At 37.5% G+C, this 20,651-nt stretch overlaps 1 protein-coding gene across 2 annotated transcripts in view; it reads left to right on the top strand.

Annotated features, from left to right (window-relative positions):
• MICU2 (mitochondrial calcium uptake 2) overlaps positions 1 to 20,651 on the top strand; it is a 134,499-nt gene that overhangs the window by 92,731 nt on the left and 21,117 nt on the right. For both annotated transcript variants that reach the window (XM_050971352.1, XM_030234538.2), the window contains exons 3-7: positions 2,244 to 2,275; positions 2,388 to 2,463; positions 7,106 to 7,153; positions 11,060 to 11,142; positions 17,216 to 17,278. In XM_050971352.1, coding sequence (XP_050827309.1) covers positions 2,244 to 2,275; positions 2,388 to 2,463; positions 7,106 to 7,153; positions 11,060 to 11,142; positions 17,216 to 17,278 — 302 coding nt within the window. The remainder of the gene's footprint in view (positions 1 to 2,243; positions 2,276 to 2,387; positions 2,464 to 7,105; positions 7,154 to 11,059; positions 11,143 to 17,215; positions 17,279 to 20,651) is intronic.

Here is a 20,651-nt window from a genome sequence, read left to right as displayed (position 1 = left end):
GCCTCACAAACTATTGTCTCAGCTGTAGCTCCAGCACTTTCTCCTACCTTGCATCGCTTATCCGTGCCTTTGCTGTTACAGCTCACAGAGTTCCGCTTGTCTCCCTTCATCATCCTCCTGGATGCTGGCAAAAGGCTACCAGTGCACTGCTGTGGTAGCAGGTGCTGATCCAGATGTGGTGTTCTTGGGATCACCAGGAGAGTTAAAGGAATGGAGTTGCTGTTAACCAAATAAGGGTATATGGCTGGCTTTAGTGCAGACAGCGAGTACAAGGAGCATGTACAGTGAAAAAGATTGCAGGGTGATTTTCTCTTTTTTCTTTCAGATACTCTTTTTTGCAGACCTACAGCCTGACTCATTCCCTTCCATAAGGCTGCTATCTAGGTGGATCTGCCAGGGCCAAAGAAACAGCTTAAGTTCAGTTTCACATTGAAATGTGCTGTACTGAAGCAGTGACATTTCAAAGCTGAGATCTAAATCACTTTATTTGCTTAACAGCCATTCATAAAAATGCTCTGCAGCAGGGACTGGTGTTAGATGTAACTGTGGTGTTCCATCACACTGCTCAGGACTCAGCCTTACTGGATGTAGCTATTGTTGCTGCTTCTCCCAGTATGTTATTAGTCTGACTTCTTTTGTCTCAAATGAAGCAAAGTAGAGGATTTCATGTGGTGTTTACTTAAAAGGTAAGCTCTTCTGATGGAGCTTTATATATGTGAGTGTATATGGGTGTGAATGTATGTATAGGCATTGCACAAAAATGTATTCATCCACAGTAACAGGTGGTACTGGCAACACCTGCTGCTGGGGTCACTCAACACTCCAGTATTAAAACCCTAATTTTAGTTGCTTATAACTTTTGTCAAACTTAAACATTTGTGTTGAAATGTTATGTGCCAGGTGTCTGCCTTAGGCTGATTTGGGGGAGGGGATGGGAGGAGAGGAATTTATCAGCAAAACTGTTACTGCTAGTTGAGGGAGCAGAGGCCAGGGTACTGGTTTGCCTGTGCTGAAAAATGAGCTATTGCTGGTTGAGATGTTCCAAGCCAAAAGTTGCCAGTGGAGACCCCTTGCAGCTGGGTGTCCCATTTGCCAGTGCTGTGGAAATTTCCTTTTTCACTGACAAAGAACCTCCATCTGGCCAAATTATGGGCCTGTGAAAATGTTTGGTAGATGTTTGTTGACAGCTGCCCACCAGGCTGCCTCCATCATGCCCATTTCCACATAGTGGTGCTGCACTGGTGACCTTCTGGATGCAAAATGCCTGTGAAGCAGCAAAGTAACCTTGGAGACTGAGCATGGAGCAAGGCAGGCTGCTGCACACTGGGGCACCAGTCCACAGAGCACATCCAAGTGGCTCAGTTTGTGCTTACTCAGTGTGAATAAATAGGAGGGAATGCTGGCTGGAATCCAGAGGAAATGGTGATGAAGGAAGAGCATGGTGGGCTGAGAGAGTTAAGGGTGAAGGACAACAGGATTTGGAGAATTGTATGAGAGGTGCTGCAGAGATAGACTGAGAAGGGCCTTGCAGAGCTCCTGCTGGTCCCTGGCCATAGGGTTTCTGTGATAGCTGCCTAACCAGCTGGAATGTTCAGCTCTTGATACATTGCAGCTACATACATACCTACAGATACATTGCAGCTCCTCAAACATGTGGTTTATACTGGAGCATACCCTATACTGCCAGTGGCTCCCCTATTTGAGTGTATACACTTGAACCTACTAAGAAACACGTAGCAGTTTGCATGATTTTTGTCTGATGCTCTTTCAGAAAGCAGAGTTGTTCAATTTACTTCTGCTTGATAGAAGCATCAACATTTTAAATTTTTTTGAGTATTTCTTAGCTTTCACATGCTCAACCTGCACTTCAAGGACTATCATGTGTGCATGGAAATCCCTTTGTAAATACTACAGCTGTTTCTTGCTGTCTTGCTTTGGAATCTCTGTGACATTTGTAGCTTACAGTATGCGAAATCATACTAGTAAGTTGGTCATCAACATGAAAGTGGGCTGTGCTTTAATCTAGGCTGAGAGAATATTTGAACAGACTGCTCATATTGTTTTTAAATCTTGTCCTTTCATGATCATTATGGGAATTAGAAACAAACTGTCTGTTGCAAAATATTCTGTTTCATATTACTTAGCATTTTCCCATAAAAATCTGAAGAAATTCCACAGAACCTGATCAAAGTTCAAAGTCGGTTTGTTATTGAATGATGACGATTTTTTTTTTTTTATTATAGGCAAAGCCTCAGCCAAGAAACTGACAAAAAAGGTAAGCAAAATGTTCCTTTCCTTCTTCAAAAGAACTTGCATTCTTTCTGTTACTGAAGTGATTAACTCTCTTTCAAAACTGGCTTTATATTTTCTTGTTTGTGTCTTTAAAGGAGGTAGATGCTGCACTGCTGTATGTTGCCAAAGCTAAACCAGGACCAACCTTTTTTAGAGAGCTTGGTGATAAAGGTAATGAGCACTTTTGATACTGAAAAATACATCTTGCTTTTTATCTCATTATATGGTATGAGTTGAATGTAATTTTAAAGAGGTTTTCATGGATTTTATTTCATCCTCATCTAGCCAGTAGCTGCCTCCTTGGAAAATCTTTCAGTTATACAAGAATAAAGAGGCTGGGAGTTGAAAGCCTTCTTAGGTGCAGGAGGAGGCATGAAAGAAAATGAAAAGCCTGCTTGGAAGAGGAAAGGGTTAAAGGGATGACTTGAACACAAAATGGACTTTTAAGACTTTTTGTTAATAACCTGACTGTTCCTCTATATAACGTAAATGCATGGAAACTACAAATAAAAATAAAACTTGTACCTATTTACATTAAGTTGGTATCCCTGATTCCAAGAGCAGTTGAACTTATTTCTCCCTCTTAGGGAGCTCTGTAACCCTTCACAGTGTTGATGTGCTTTGTTTTCTTTTCACCCAGCATTTCCACTTTATATTGGACTACATAAAGAGAAAACTAAGAGTGGGGATATTGTTTGTGTAACAACAGGGGATTAAAGAACACCAAATAAACATCTCATTAACATAAATTAATTGAAGAGAGAAAACAAACAAAAGGATCAAGAAAACCAAATAGATGAGCAATTAACCATTTCACAGTAACAAAAGACCAAAATTCCCAGACTAATGAGAAAGACTGACAGCACCTATTCACAAACTTTCTGTATCATACAGTTCAGCCTGTATCCCTTATCCTGTGGATGTTTCTGGAAAATAAAGCTGCTGTTGCACTGCTGCAGTTCCTTGGCAGGCATGAGCCATGCTCTCTCCATGCACAGCAGATCCTCAGACAGGGCTGGAAGCTTGTGCCAAGAGAGCAGCCCTCGATCTCAGCCTGCAGCATTTCACCCACCCTTCAGTCTCACAGCCTCTTCTGCCTGCAGTTCATTTCTTGCATCCTTGTGCAGACCTGCAAAGGTCTCCAGCTGGGTGCCTTGCTTGTCAGTCTGCTCCTGAAGGCATACCCCAAAAGCCCTGAAACATCTCTGAACAAATTACATTTTTTTCCTATGCTAGGAGAGGCTGGATTTTGTACAGTCATTCGCTGCCTTTTCCAGTCATCACATGCTTTCCCAGGATTTGGCTTAAAGTGTTCTCAGTCTTGAATTTTTGGATATTCTCTCTCTTTACCTGCTTTTTTAGAGCCTTTCTCTTTCTAGTGATGGACACTGCAAATCCCCAGAGCGTGCTGCCTGGGAAAACCAGGAATCCACAAAGAGAAACTGAAAACAGCAGATCAGTGCAGCCTCCTCTTATTGCACCTCTCCCAGCTGGGTGCTTGGCACAAAGTGGGCTCAGTGATACACTCAGAGTTGATGTCTTCTGCATTCTGGCAAAAATCTGCCCTTCCTTAGCGCTGTGTTTTTGAATCTCTGTCCTTCAAAGGCCAGGTAGGAGTTTGAGATGATGTAAAAATATTCAGTGGAGTCATCCAAATGTCCCCACAACACTCAAGAGTTTTTACAATTTTTGGTCATGATGCCTGTTTAGTGACTTTGATGCTTTTGCTTTGAGATGCATTATTATCACAGTTTAAAAATGAAAATATTTATGGTTTTACAAGTACCAGAATAATGAATCTACCCCTGTCCAACTGTTTAGCTGAGGTTATTTTAACTACCTTCAATTGTTATTTAAATGTCAAGGAGACAGAAAACTGCCATCAGTCTGGTTTGTAAAATGTAATGCTGGGGGATTCTGCCTTCTAGTGGGCAGTTTTAAAATTTGTGTTATGTTTTGTAGGTATTTGTATGATTTATTCAGCAATAAGAATATTGTACTGTCAGCATTTGTTAGTAAGTTTGAGGACAGATATTTCTAGGGAGGGTTAGGGAAGGGTCCTTTACCTTCAGAAAATGACAGTATTTTGCCAATGCAGACTTCACATTTTTGGCTGCAAGTATGCTGAGTCATTCAACAGTATGTGAAGCTTTTCTCTTTTAAATTTTGCTTGGATATGAATTTAATTTTCAGTGGTTTTTGGTTTTTTTGGTTTTTTTTTTTTTTGTTTTTTGTTTTTTACATTTACTGTGTTACATCTTTTAATTTGAGTACCTTTGCAATGATTACTGTAGAATAAAGATAAAAATTACCAAAGTATATCAATTACTTTATTAATGAGGTAAGTTGGCCACTCACTGCATGTAGTGAGTGGCCAAATAAAATTAAAGTAAATTTTAATGGAAATTAGTCCACAAATTAAAACATCTTATGATAATTTATTTTAGTGCAATCAGTCTTCCAGAAAATACTAGGCAGACTGTGAATTTTCTTTAGAGCATTGAGTCAGGTTTTAAAGAATAGTCCAGAATATTTCTACATATTTTTATTATATTGACCTTTTTACCAATTTCACTATAGCAACTTTTCAGTTAAATTACAGTAAGATGATGAAAACTCCTGACATTTCTTGCAAAGCTTCACTTTCCAGCCCTCTTCAATTCAGATGCTTCTCCCTTGAGCCAATCAGCAGGGCGTTTTCTTCAAATAGATCTTTTCTTCACATCTTACCATCTCCATAAAAATTTTCCAGATTCTTTCTGCAAAATTTTATAAGATATAATGATCACTGTCTATTAAGCTAAAACTCTCCAGGGGCTCAGTATTTTGTAACTCAATTATTACGACTTTATTTTTTCTCAGACTTTTACAACCATAATCTGCCATGTTAATATCCTTTCAAAAGTTTTGATAAATACTTTTTTTCCACAACTTCTTTGAGTGTCTCATCTCTTATTTTGTATCCCCACACTGGGCTCTCCTTGTTCTGTTTTACCTAGCATAAACCACTTGTCTTCAGCTTCCAGACTTTCCTTAGACTGTCCCATGCAGAAAATCTAAAGACAGCTGAGGGGCAGAGTGCCACTTCTCCCTGCCCAGTAATGCCATCATCCTTCATTGCTTGGTGGTTACATTTTCAGTCAGGGGTCTTTGTGCTGACACCGCTGCAGTCCTTGACTGGGAGGTGTTTTCTCTACAGACCTTGTCTTCCTTCAAATTCTTCCTTTAAACATTCTTTTGCTGTGTCACGCACAAAACAAAATTAGGAATCTTTAACACTACTCATCACGCTATTTGCTTGATTCTTTTCTCCACCTATTTATCCTTTTTTCCTTTTTAAATCTTGTTTTAGGCATATAAGCTAAAAAAAAAAAGGGACAGGAGTGCTTTCTCTGTTTATTTGATTTCAAACTTCTAGAAAACCTAGATGCTTCATCTAAGAATACAACTCCAAGTTTTACAGCAATGAAGATAATAATTTGCATTCTTGCAATGGCAGAAATGCTAAAACTTGTAAGCAAGACTATGTATTGAGATTAAAGTATTTTTTTATTTCCACAGCGTATTGTATGATTGTAGTCCTGTGATGATTTACACAATTCATGTAGGATAATAGGGTAAATAGTCCTATTTTGATGGAGAGGAAAGCTGAGATATGGAACCAGAGTGTGTTGGCAACAGGATCAGAATGAGACCTCCCTTTAGCTAAGGCTTGTTTTTGTATTTTCAGACTCTTGCATTTAGCAATTTAATATTTCTGAGCTCTGGTACTTAGAAGTGTTAAGTCACTATCTGAGGTCAAATTCAAATGCTGTTGCTTCTGCATAGTAGTTTATCAGAAGCTAATTGTTTATCACTGAAGCTTAAGTGGGTTCCTTATCTATCAATTAACTAAATATAAATTACAAAAATTGTTTATCTTTGCAGAGATAGGCATGTTTGAACTTCATTATTTTAAGCAGCTTCAGCATTATACAATGTTTAGCTCACAAGTTAAAAGTAGCTCAGTTATTTTGAAAAGTGATTTATAAAAAAGCCCTTTACATTTTTTCCCCAAACATGATTGCAGGGCAGATGGTTCAGATTCTGTTGTTTAGCCACCCTCATTCTGCACTCTCTATCTTTAGCTTGCACACTCTATTTTGACGCTATCACATCTTTGTGTTTGTTCAGGCTTTTCACTTAAGGCGGTATTTCAAAAGAAAACACTGGAATTTTCCTTCAAAAGGGGGGAAAATACTTTCACCTTGTAGAAAGGACATGTTCCTATTTAAAAAAAAAACTAAGAAGCCTCCTCTTGGCACAGGGCCCAGCAGTACTATCAGCACAATCTAGCAGCTTGGCAGCTTTGCGTGTTGCCATGTTCCCTTGAGAATTAGAGGGAAGCTATTCTCCGCCTTTTGCGAGCCTGCCAAAGGATGGAGGACTTTGATCCTTCAGGGTAATGTTAGAGTAGTTCTCCTCCCAGGTACTAAATGTGACAAAGCACATTTAATTTATTTGCCTTTTATATAAACATTGAATGTTTTCAGTGAGAATCCAAAGATTTAGTGTAGGCCTTTTGTTAATACCAAATAAACCTTACTTTCTTGGTTAGACATGAACATTGATAAGTCTGGGGTTAGGGAATTTTACCTTCAGAGTACTAAAAACAGAAGTGAAAAATTTATTAAATCGTAACTTGGCTTACTTTAATACAGGTATTTAATAAAATGTCAAACAACTTTTTTTTATATTTCTAAGATTTAATCTCTCAAATTTTGCTGTAAGTTTTTGGGTTTTTCCACAAGTAATTTTTAAACTTTTTTTTCAGGGTTGATCTCTTATGCAGAGTATCTGTTTTTGCTGACAATTCTTACGAGTAAGTATTATATATTTAAAATATATAGGCACAAATACTCAGCTACTAACAGTTTACCAGGAGCTTTTCTTCTTATATTTTTAGCTTCTAAATTTCTGCATTATAGTAAAACATAAAAAATTATGGTATATAGAGTGACAATGCTTTAATATAAATGGAAATCAATGTCATCATTGGCCCATAGCAATACTTCAAAAATCATGGTACCTCCTGCACTATGGGATCAGAAAAGTCTTTTTAAATCCTTTGAGAGGGGGGAGACTTTGATTACAGAAGGACATAATAAGGGGAGGAAGAACTGGATGGGAAGATGAATAATTTTTCTTCTGGATAGTAGTGTTAGTCGTTTTGGACAATGAGCTATATTAGCAATATAGCTCATTCAGGGGTGTGAAAAACTGCTGTAGTGTCTCAGAGGTCGTTGCCTGTTTTTGTTGTGTTCAGATTTGCAATGGATGCAATACATAAACAGCAGAATTCTTCAGTGTCTTTTTGTCTGACTTTAAAGTCCCTTTTCTTTATCCTCTGTTCCTTTTGGCTTTATTTCCTCCAAGTATTGTACATGTATTTCAGCCCCCCTCCTTTATTTCCTTCCTTTTTATCTCAGGCACTTTATTTTAAAACAACTTTTGTTTGGTACTTGCTTTATGTAAAAGCAACAGGCATTTTTTGGTTTTGTGGGTGGAAGTGACCTGGGATTGTCTGGTACTTTCTTTGTGCCATGCTTGCCACCCCCTGTTTTGTTCTGATGTGTAGGTGATGCTTAAAAACACTGAGATTTGAGATGTGTCAATGAGCATTACATGGCAACACCCCAAGAGCAGTAGTGAAGTCCGTATGCATGTCCATGGAATAGTGCACAGAATAGTCCACAGGCAGTCTTGTTTGATTGACTTATACAAATCTAACATTTTCAGCAAGGGACAAAGCCAAGCATAATAGATTTATTGTATCAGTGCATGGGAAAAGGAGAGAAGGAAGCAGTCACATCTTTTCTGACAGTCTGTAGAGGCATCACTCTCGTATGACCCTCATCACTTCCGTGGCTGCAAGGTCCATGGCTCAGCCTTAAATAATTGACACATTTTCCTTGCTCTGGAAATCCCCCCTCTCATGGTGTAGTATCAACAAGTAAGTTGGTGTCCACAGAGTGGAGGAAGTATGTCCAGCCTTTCATTATTTTGCACCTCTTGCACAATTCAAGTGGCCCTTCTGAAGCTTACCTCATTTCTTAGCAGAACTGCATTGGTTCCTGTTGCACAGTATGAAAGGTAGATAATCTCTTTGGCAACTTCAGCTAGTACACAGTATTGAATTATATATATTTATAGATATGCATTAAACTTTAACATATAAATACACTACTTCAGCAGTGGTGATTGTCCTGTGCTACACACTGCTTGAGCATGACTTACACCATGTGCTCAAGTGGCTTTTAAAATCAGAGACAGGAGTTTAGCCCAGGTAGGATACTGATTTTAAAATATTTATTGCAACTCATAAAAGATGAATTTATATTAAAAAGGGACAACCATGACAGCCAAATTATTACTTCAGAAGAATACCTTAAAATTGCAGGAATAGGTGCCAAAGATTCTATTTCTTTAGAAATTTATGGTGGCTGAAAGTGAATTCATGCTGAATTATTGGCTGAAACAATTAGAAAATTGAACAGTATCAGAGAATGTTGTTCCACTTCTTCAGAAAATCAAGTAACATTGTTTTTCACAGAATTTGTATAGGAAGGTATTGAACTGCAAAAACAAAGGCACCTTTTAATGCAGGATAAAAATGCTGTGGTAATGTTGCTGCTTTGGTTACACAGAGAGTTATCATGCTGATCAGTTTGAAAGCAAATGTCAACAAGTGTTAGTGCCTCTATCTTTGCTTAACAAGTATCCCCTGTCAGTCAGCCCCAAGTTACACAACCTATCTCTCTCACTAGTGAGAATGTGAGATTTCTTAAAGCAGGCATCAATATTTAAATTACTTCCAAGTCACCAACTGAGCAATAAGGAAATGGTAAAAGAGTCATCAGACTCCTGGTTCCATGCTGCTGATGAGACCATGCTGTCTGCCATACAAAATCAGGGTCTGTAATAACACTGAACTTGAAAATGCAATTTTGTGACAGACAAAGGTTTTATTTTTTCCCCCCATGACCTTCTTTTCTCTTTTCTGTGTGCCTTGTGTCATCACTATCTTTTTTCCTCCAGTGCTGTATTGAATTTCATTTTTAGCAACATTTAATGGAGCCCTCCCTGGCAAAGAAGCCCAGGAACTGAAGTTGTCACCTTTACTTAGAGCTTTGTTTCAATTACCCAGTCACACAAGTTGACAGCTTGGTCAATGCAGGAGTATTAGGAGAGGAAGCACCTAGGTCTAACCTGCACTCACAGCCAGGATGAAGCACTTCTGTTCAGATTTTGGAATTTTGCCTGATTCTAATTAAATACAAATATATCTGTGGTAGTCTTTGAACTATGCTTATTTTACAAACACATACCTTTGGGGTTACATCATATCAGATAAGTATGTCATCTCTAAACAGTATAAGCAGCTTTAGGTCTATATTTTCACTAACAGCTCTCTTATCTGAAAATTGGAACACAGATGGTATGAATTGCTATTAAATACATCAATTACTTTTATTCTCTAAATGTGTTATTGGATAGCCTTTTCTTGCTTTTGTACTAGTAACACAAATTTAGCATGTGGCATTCCCATGGAAAGGAAGCCAGTTTTGAGTATTAAATCAACACAGTTGCTGGGGACAGCACTGCTGTGCAGATTGCAATGGTATTTATAAAATACCCCTGCAACACAAGATTGCTTCACACAGAATATTAGTTGACTGCTGAAAACATAGTAATTTCTGAAATGAAAAAATAGTACTTACTTTAACCATCTTGTTATGACTTGAAAGGAATGGGATATCTCTTTAACTTGTTCCCGCTGAAGAAAAAGTCTCTTTTAAAAAAGCAAGGTTTAAAACTTTACAGAATGCAACTAGAAGAATATATTTCCAGAAGCAAAACTCTGAAGGCATTGGAGTTTTTTAGAGATACTACTTTGCTGCCCTCATGAGTCCAGCATTGTTCTTGGAAGCATCAGTATATTCCAGAGACAGTAAGTCCATGCCTGACGTGCCTGGGTTGTGGCATTAATTCACCTGCTCCAGAGAATACTGGGATAAGGGCTTGCTACCACAGTGAACTGTAGCTACATTTCAGCAGCATGCTGCTCCTGTGTGGGCTTGCCAATGTTCAAGGCCACCTCCTGTAAGCAAATTAAGATCAGGAAATTGTGGGAAGGAGCTCGAAGCACACCATGCTTTTGTAGAGTCTTCAAGATTCAGAACTTGTTACATTTTTGTGTTGAAAAGAAGTATCCACTCAGGGAAGGAAATGCAGGGTAAAATTGTGTAGAATTCCTGAAAAAATTCATCTTGATGGGAGTCACACAAAACATGCTTTTGTCAAAAACAGCCAGAAGGAGTTTTTCATTCTTCTCACCTGAAAAGGAGTTCTTATAAATAAGCAAAGCTAGACTGCAGAAGTGACATGGGATTTTAGAAACATCCTTTGGGAACATCTTAAGACCTGGCCAGTAAGAGATACAGTATTTTTGTTGGAGTCAGATGGACATTCATGGCTTGTACTTAGGCACTGCTGGCATTTCTTTCTTTGCCATTGCATCAATTATCCTTTGAAATGATAGTAAAAAGGTGTTTAGACAGTTTGCTTGTATTGGAAGAGGTGTGTATGGTTCACTGGAAATACCATTTGTGTACATAGCAATGGAGACCTGAACCAATATGAGTCAATACTCATTTTCTGTTTGGTATTTGAGTTCTAGTATAAGTGTATGATATTTTCAATAAAGTTCTTTTGCAATTTGTTGCAGAACCCCAGACTGGACTTCAGATTGCCTTTAAAATGTTGGATGCAGATGGCAATGAACAAGTTGAAATGAAAGAATTCTTTAAGGTAGGTATATTTACATACATTTTAATTTAAAATAGATCCATGTATATTTTAATAGATCCGAATATAACCATATTTGCTCAGTGAAGATTCATTAAAATCATCAAGCCTATTTTTCAGTCCAGTCTATGATCACATGCTTACTAAAATATTTTATATGAAAGGAGCATGTATTGAAGTATTGTGATAGAGGTACTTATCATAATTGAATCCACTTGTATAAATGTTACCTTAGAATTGTAAGTAAATAACTGCTACTGGGAAGGTAGGAATTAGTGTATATCCCTTAATCCCATGAGCTAATTTAAATAATCATCTGGAAGAGTCTTTTGTTTTCTTAATATGTTGAATAATTTCTTTAATTCCCCATCCTCCTTTGGTCTTTATGAATTTTGCTTGCTGTTTCAAAAAGGTTTTTATCAATTCACACTTTGAAGAGAAACAGCAGTTTTTTCCCATATTATATCTAAACTAGGAGGAGAAAGGTAGATACTTTAAAAACTAAGAAAAGCTTGCTCTGCTGTTTTTAAGAAGAATAGGCTTTAATTATATAGACTATTCAACTTTTAAGTATTTAACAGGAGACTAACTAAGTACTTCTTGTCAGAAGTTGAATGCAGAATTAACAATCTTAATTGTTCATAGAATCCCTCAACTTATTTCAGATCCTTAATTCATATTTGGGGAAAGTGGAGAGACAATTTTATAAGAAGCTGACATGGCTACTTGATTCAAAATATTTTCAGTCACTAGAGTGATGTTAAAGTTGATCATGAACTCACATCTCTAGAGAATCTTAAAATCTGAAACTTTGAAAGATGGACCTGTTGATAGAGAAATTAGCAAAAATTTATTTAGATGAATTGCATAGTCTTAAACTCTAAATTAATAATAGAATAGCTGTCCACGTGTTTTGCACTTACTACCTTTATTTCAGTGAATTGTCTCTTAGCAAGGTTACAACTGATGAGTCATACTTTAAATCTATTCTAAAATGTTGCAAAAATACTTCTAGACTTAGTAGTACTATTTGAAAATAATACTTCAAATAAGTAATTTTCCAAGACAGTATTCCCAGAAGCCCCTAACTGAACCTGCAGATACCTTTGGCATGGTGTAACCCCAGCCAGCTACCAAGCCCCAGGCAGCTGCTTGTTCTTTCCCCCACCAGCTGGATCAGGGAGAGGATCAGAAGTAAGAGAATGGATTGAGACAAAGACATTTTAATATGCGAAGCAAAGGCCATGCACACAAGCAAAGCAAAACAAGGGATTCACTGCTTCCCATGGGCAGGCAGTGTTCAGCCATCCCCAGGAGAGCAGGGACCCACCATGTGTAATGGCGACTTGGGACGACAAAAGCCATCACTGCAAATGTCCTCCTCTTCCTCTTTCCCCCCGCTTTAAGCGCACAGCATGATGTCAGATGGTCTGGAATGTCCCTTTGGTCAGTTGGGGTCACCTGTCCTGGCTGTGTCCCCTCCCAAGCACCCCCAGCCCCTCCCCAGCCTGGCAGTGCAAAAGCAGAAAAGGCCCTGGCTCTGTGTGAGCCCTGCTCAGCAATAACAAAAACATCTCTGTGTTATCAACCCTCTGCTCAGCACAAATCTAAAACACTCTCCCACACCAGCCACTGTGAAGGAAATTAACTCTACCCCAGCCAAAAGCAGCACAGCCCCACACCCATTTTTTGCTACACAAGATCTTTAATTTTGAAGAATTTGTTCTGTTAGTGTTAATTATTTTGCTGATTAAAAATAAATCAAATTCTAGTAAAGCCTGTATTTTTAACCTACTAAACCAGGTGCAATCATAGTGAATTGTTATCAGACTAGCAGTTCCCTGATTACCAAAATCAGTCTGTTATGGCTGCATTATGCAGCTGCAAAACAGTATGTTACAAGCAAAAAAAACTCCATGAACACTAGTGAACATGTTCAGCTTATAGTACCTCTGCACCAAAATCCCAAATTAGCAGAGCTGTCTTTAAAAAAATACTGTCAGTTAAGCAAATAAGAAGATTCTTACCCTACTCTTTTGGGGAGATGTGCAATATGTTATATATTTAATATCATTACCCATTTCAGGTAATACTGATTGAATCAGCCAGTATAAACAACAGAAAATCAACAAATGTAGGGGTAAACACATTCTGTAAGTCATTAAAAATAATTTGATTTCTGTAGAGTCAGTCAAGTTAAATGAAAATTATTCTAGTTAGATAGATTGTTACTTTGCATTTCCTTTTTGGGCTGTATTGATAAAATAATATAGAGTGGTAAAAAGACCCACATATAAATCACTCTGTCAACTCACAAGAATCATTAAATTCAAAGAAGTCCCACAGGATGCAAGTCAGTCAAAGGATGAGTTTTCTCTCATAACTGTTTTATTAATATTTACAGAGGAGACTATTTTCAAGGAAAACTTTATAGACTAGGTTTAAAAATAAATTTTTTGGAATGTAAGAATGTGGAAATAAGTGTGTGTGTGTGTTAATGCTACGATTAGTTCTGTATGCATCATAGAAAGTTTCTATATATCTAATAAATCAGTAAATTGTGTAGCTAATCTGTCATTTGTCTTGTCCCAGTTGACATCCTAGCAAAATATATCTGAACTATTCTATAGTGATTTCCACACTGTATTTTACAATAACATCAGGAAATGTATGTAAGGAAAATGCAGTGGAAAAGAATAGTGAAGAAGCAGTAAGCAGGAGGCAGTGTCTGTAGGCAGGGCACAGTGGGAAAAGAAATTTCATTGTGTGTTCCTTCTCTTGCTTTGTCACCTCTTGTGCTCCCCATTTCCCACCATTATCTGCTGATTAGACATCTTTGTATGTCTGGGATGTCTGACAGTAGAATCTGACTGCTGATCTAGACTGTAGAATCTTTGAGAGAAGAACTTCCCTTTTGGTTTGCAAAATGTCCATCCTTCTGTGGATTGGGTATATCTCAATTCTCGCATGTTCCTGGATGAACAGGCACAAGGTGTGTCAAGCAGGTCATTCAGGAAGGGGAAATGAGTGACAAGCAGAAACTCCACCCCCAGTCCTCAGTGCCTGCATTATGTGATGGGATATAGGCTGTTCAAACCTGTATGGATCAGGCACTTCTGGAGTGTGAGGTGCAGAATTTCCCAGTGTTCTCTGCTGACAAAAATGGATGTTTGGGAAAGGAGATCTTGAATGCAGTTTCATGTTTTTAACAAGGGAGTCTATCTTGTCCTCTGTAGCCTTTCCATTTCAGTGCACATTTTCCTCAATTCCAGTAAAAGTCTCTCCCTTCACAGGGATACTCTTGTTCTCTCTATTTCTTTGTGTTGAAGCCAGTGTAATTCTGCTTCGTCCACATCTCAGTGGTAAACAGTCACAGTATTCAGTATTAGGGCCAAGAGGGTTTTGTTGCTTTGCTCTGCAACTCCAGGGTGAAGAAGACAAGGTAGAAATGGCATGTTTACAGATGTTAGTTGCCACCCTTTAATGAGCCCCTGCCAGAGAGCAGAATCATTTCTCAGAGCCATGTTATCTGCATCTCTGTGAGGACAGTAAGAGACTTCTGTGAACTCTGCGCTTCCAAGACATTCACTTGAGACTTGGTGAGGGGGATTTCCAGACACATAATAACCCATGCACATTAATCTGAGACCTCCCACCAAGAATAAGGCTACCAAAGTTCCCAAAATCCCCAGCAAGTAAGGAATTTCCCTAACTCTCTAAATCTGTCGTGATTAAAGATGTCTGAGTAAAACTAATGACAGTTCAAAACTACTGGGAATAAAGGCAGAGTAGCTCTGATGGCACATGCAAGAGCTGTATGACTTAGACTTTCTGAATAGACTGTCTTACACACTTCTGCTGGAGAGCAGATACCACAAAATACTTGTAGAGCTTCCTCTAGGGCTGAATGAGCCAGCACCCAACGCTCAGCAGCTGTGGCACAGAGCATTTGTGTAGTCTTAGAGCATCCACAAGCACTGATCTCTCTCAAGCAACTGGAAGATGCAAAAACACCTTTTTTTTTTTTCCTTTTTTTTTTCCTTTTTTTTTTTTAAGACTGACATAGTCTTTCTGCTAGAAAGGCTGTTCAGAACAGATTACTTCTGTCTTTAATAGAGGCCTTACTTGTTCATAATAGGTGTCATTATCTTTGAATCAGCCATTATTATAGTGAGCGGTGAGCAGATATAAATATTAAATACAAATAAATATTACATGGAGGAATCCATTCCTTGAGTGCAGAATTCTTTGCCCTCTGTGAGTTCTTGCTGCACTATGCTGAAAGAAAATCAACAGACTTCTGGAAATAGTTTCAAGCACTTTAAGAATTTACATACAGTGTAAGAAAACAATAAGTGAAATATTTCATAGTACATGTGAAAATAATTACACTGTGTGTCTGTGCTCTTCAGTAGCCTCTGCTACTGCAAACTGCTCTGCAGATTTTTTTTAGAGTCCTTAAGAAATAAAATCTAAACGAGAAAATACAATTTACTCCTATTTGGAAAGGTTTTGCTGTTTTATTCCTTATTTATGATCGAGTGATTGATTTTTCAGGTAAGAAAAAATGTGATTTCTCAGTAAGAATATGGACGAATTGTGGTTTTACCCACAGCTGTATAATGCTAATTTGCTATAAAGAAATTCACAATGCTTTTACTGTACTAGTCATTTGTTTTGTAAATGATCAAAAATTAAGATAATTTGGAGGAACAAGTGGTGTTTAATTGCCTTGTTTTATAGCATTTCTTTTGGTAAGTACTATCAAGACGTGCAATTTAAAACTAATAATAGAAAGTAAGCATCCTGAGAAACTAAAAAATTGAGGATTAAAAAAACCCAAACAAACCCAGAACAGGTTAATTACACAAAATTTGAAGGTCAAGGGATGACCTTTGTTAACACAAATCAATAGTGTGTTTTTCTTGTTGTTTACAAGCCCATACTGCTTCTCTAAGAAAAAAAAAAAAAAAAAAAAAAAAACCAACAACAAAAACTACAAAACCAAAAATAACAACAAAGGAGAGATTTCAAAACTCCCCAGAATAATTACTGTGGAAATTTAGTAATGAACTTTTTCCAGGTTTTAATGAGCAAGTTGAGGAATTACTCAGAAAAGCTTGAGAAGCAAACCAGCAGTTTTGAAATCCCTGAGCTTTAAAAGCATCTTTTAAAGTCTCCAAACCCAGAGTGATCGGTGTAATTCCATATCTCTACCTGAAATGTATTAAGTCCCTTGTTCTTTCATTTCTGCTGTCCTTTTGAGGATTCATGGAAACATCTGAAAGGTAGGTGTACTTTGTGCTATAGTAAATCACTCATTCTTGTGGCAGTGTTCATCTCTGAAGCTGAAATAAAGTCAAAGAAACCTTGCAGCTCTGATATACTTGAGGTACTGCAAACTGTTTATATTACCTTAAAACTTTATTTGGGACAGTGAAAGTTATGTTTTTAAATGTGAGTCATTTCAGTGATTCTAAAAATCTTCTTAGCTAATACATTCAAGATTAATTTTTTCCAAGGCTGAAGGGGAAAACTTAAACCACATTCTGCCTAAAGCCAGTTTTGAAAAAAACTGTTTTGTTATTTAATTAAATTATTCTTTATTGTTAGTTGTATAGTACCTCATTTGAACAGGTATGTTTTTCATGTCCAGAAGATCATGTTTGTAACAGAACTATGTAAAGCTGTCTAGAAGGACATGATGAAAATCAGGATAATTTTTATTTCTGGAATGATCCTTGATGTCATAACCCAGACTTTCAAAATCTTCTGAACTGAAAACTAAGCTTCTGGTGCTAGGAAATCTCCTCTAAAAATAGAGTAAGCACTGGGCTGCAAGAGATAGATTCATGTTTGGTTATATTAACCACAGTAGATAAGACATTCCTCAGGAAAAGTGTGTCTGAATAGCAAAATATTCTCAAGTATGCAAATATTTTGTCATGACTAGAGAACCTTGCAGAAATGTATAATTAAGAAAAGGTGCAATTAAATCAAGGTTCAGAAAAAGTAGGCTCTTATAAGATCAAATTTGTAATTTTCTTGTTCTTTTCTCATGTTTCAACCACTACAGCTACAGAGAATCATTGGGAAGGAAGATGACTTGAAAGCAGCTGGAGATGACACTGTACTTCGGGTATGAAATAGAGATACATTTTCCCTACAAAAACATTGTAGTGTTTCCCATGAACTTTGTTATTTTTTCAGAGTTTCTAGATAAGTATATAAGCCTAAGTATTTCTGAGCCTTCTGATGAAATGGATGCAATCAGTGTGTTCCATGACTGTGTCTTCACTTGGTTGGTTTCTGTGAGCCTCTCTTTTAAAGTAACTTTCTTCTATTTATGAAAATCTCAGGAAGAGCTCCATATTGTCATATGAGAGTAGAAGGCTTTCCAAAAGGAATTCTGTAGCTTAAGCTTACCTAAGTGCTGCTGTTGCAGTGATATCAGCTCATCTAAGTTGTTTTGAAATGTGGTTATTGTCATTGAGGTGACAAAGGCAAGGATTATTTTGCTTAAGTCCACTTCCAGAAAGAGGCAGTGTAGATGCAGACCAGAAAAAACAAAGAATAGTTTGATAATCCAGCTGGAAAAGAAATTTCATTCTTTTGCAGACCACTAGCAAATGGTAAATATATCTCATCAATGAAAGGGACAATGAAATAAGTTCCTCCTCTCTTCTGTTTTCCCCTGAATTCAGCCACCTACAACCTCCCTTCTTCTCAGGTAGAGTCTCTTCTTGAGTCTCTAGTCAGCACAGAGACAAGATATTCTGTAGCCTGGGTGACATTGAGTAAGACTGAAAACAGAGAGGGTGAATCCTGAGCATACTGAAACATCTCAGAAGAAGCTGATGAACCATGTTACAACTGATGGGACAAGTGAAAATGGCCTCAAGTTACACCAGGGGAGGTATAGATTGGATATTAGGAAAAGATTTTCACTTACATTGGTCAAGCACTGTAACAAGCTGCCCAGGGAAATGGTGGAATCACCATCCCTGAAAGTGTTCAAAACACATGTGGATGTGCTGCATAGAGACGTGGTTTAGTGATGGACTTGGCAGTACTGGGTTAATGGTTGGACTCAATAATCTTAGAGGTCTTCTCCAATCTAAATTGTTCTGTGATTCTAAAGAAGGGGAGAGTACAGCTGGATTGTCTCCATCTATTACTAAAAGATGCTGCTTACAGCAGCAACTTGCTGTCAGCTGTAAACTTTCAGTTTACACTGGGCATGAGGCAGTGGCTTCTCACATTGGAAGCATTCAGTTAGGAATTTATAGAGGCCTCTGCTTTGTAAATCATACGTCAGCAGTTTCTACAAAGAGTAGCTTATGTTCTTTACTTTTTACATGCCTGAGGAAAAAGTAGAAGTTGCTATTGCTGATATCCTTAAAATTTATTCGGCATAAACTGTCTTCTGATTCACTAAAGTTTTCCTCCCTCAATGTATATTCAAAGCTGAGTTAAAAAATGTTTGATCGACAAACAACCATCTTCTTTCTTGAATCTTTTCATCAATCACCAGATTAAAATAGCTAGGATTAATAAGGTTGTCTGCTCCTCAAAACCTATTTCATTTGAGACTTAAATGCCATGACAGTGAAAGAAAAAGGATCTTTATTCTGCATGAATGCACAGCTATAGTATAAAATTTCCAGAGAAACTTTGATACAGTTGGGCAGATTAGTTATAAACACATAAGCTTATTGTTAGCTAATTAAATACCTGAGCCAGAATGTCTCTACTTTGTTTTTGTCTTGCTTCAAAGTTTGTCTTCAGAGTTCTCCATTGAGAAAAATCTGAAGTTACTGTAGCCAGAAAATGTTATTTAATACAGTTTTGTAGAAGATTATGAATGGAATTCTTGTATGAAAGAAGAATTAAATAGCTTTGGGGAATACAGCTTACTTGAAATTATTATAGTCTCTATATTTCTAGTGGCAAAATCCAAATTATCAAATTTCTCTTAATTTTTATTTTCTTCCTGTCTCGGTTTCTCACCAAAGAAATTGATTATCATTGTAAGCAGTGAATCTGACAGTGTAGTAGTTGGATATGTTTTTACCCTTTATTCTTTATAATTATGCTAAGTCATAGTATTACCTTTAAGCAAAATAGATGAAGCATAAAAATATAGGGTTTAAGTAGACTATGTTTTTTGAAAGTTGAGATACTGCAACAGAATTTTGGTGTTTGGAATGGTTCTTTATTTCCACAGCACTTTCTCAATTTGCAAATGAGTTTGCTGTTTTCTCAAAGTAAACCCAGTCTCTGATACCAGATGGCAAATATCACCAACCTAGGAAAATACAGTTTAAGTGGTGGTCTGCAGCTTTGTTTAACCAGCAGGTCTATGCAGGTGTGTTCCCTGTACAGCATGTAGACAAAGGTCCCAGTCATTTATTTACTTTTTGGTGATACCATTTAATACTCATCAAGTTACTATATAAGGAGAAGAAAAATCAGTTTGCTGTTCTTCTGGGGTGCTTGTATCTCAACCTTTTTACAGACACTTTGACTTACATGCCTAAAATTCAAATTTTCACCACTTAGTATTGGCCCTTGAATGGGATTACAGTGGAATTGGTTATCCAGCTACATGTATTTTAGCTGAGGACTTTTTTTATTCCAATATTATAATTGATGCTGGAAGAAAAGAAAAAAAAAAATCTGCCCAGCCTTATCTGGCTCCATCTTTTGGTAAGTTCCATGCTGAATTTTGCAGAGCAATCAATCTGGCAGTCTCGTAGCAGAGGTGCACACGGTGAAGGAGAGCTGCAGGCAGACCTAAAACACTGAAACCTGGTTCTTTCTAATCAAACTGGAGAAAATGGTGCAGAAGTCAGCAGAGGCAGTGACTGCCTCAGCTCAAACACCCTCCCCATAGGCCAGAGGAAATTCTCCATCGGCTTCCTGGCAGAACTGTTCTTCATATGGACTATCCAGCTGAACACATAGCCATGGTTCATGGAAGAGGAGAGACAAACTCCCTGCCTGGAAGTGATCTAGATTACAGTAGGAAAGTGCACCAACTAGAAGATTTGGTTTCTTTTGAAAAGGTGTTGCCTGGTGAGCAGCACCTGTTGCTTTTGTGTTCCTGCCCTGAGTTCCTTAAAAGGACACTCGAACAGTGGAAGGTGCTTTAGAGTCTTGGCTGTGAAAACAATGCTAATTGTGGCAAATATCTACTGGACAGACCAGTTATCCAGATCAGGGACTTTGCTCTCAGGCCCTTCAATTTAGAGTTATCAAGTACTTTCAATACCTCTCATTTAATATGCTTTATGTAATGGGTAAACTTATAAATTACTTTTAGCTACTGTTAGAAAAGGAATGACAATACAGAGTATTCTGTATTTGTTCTTGAAATTAAATTAGTGTTGTGAAATATGTGAATTATCTCATTTCCAAATGATTAAAGATATGCTTCTGGATTCCCTAATGAATACATTTTTATACAAAGTGTGAAAAGTATGATTGGGGATTTTTTTTTTAATATTTAA

This window comes from Serinus canaria, chromosome 1 (assembly GCF_022539315.1).
Source record: "Serinus canaria isolate serCan28SL12 chromosome 1, serCan2020, whole genome shotgun sequence".
Lineage (NCBI taxonomy): Eukaryota > Metazoa > Chordata > Aves > Passeriformes > Fringillidae > Serinus > Serinus canaria.
The sequence above is the reverse complement of the archived record's forward strand: the minus strand, read 5'-3'. Positions and strand labels throughout refer to the sequence as shown.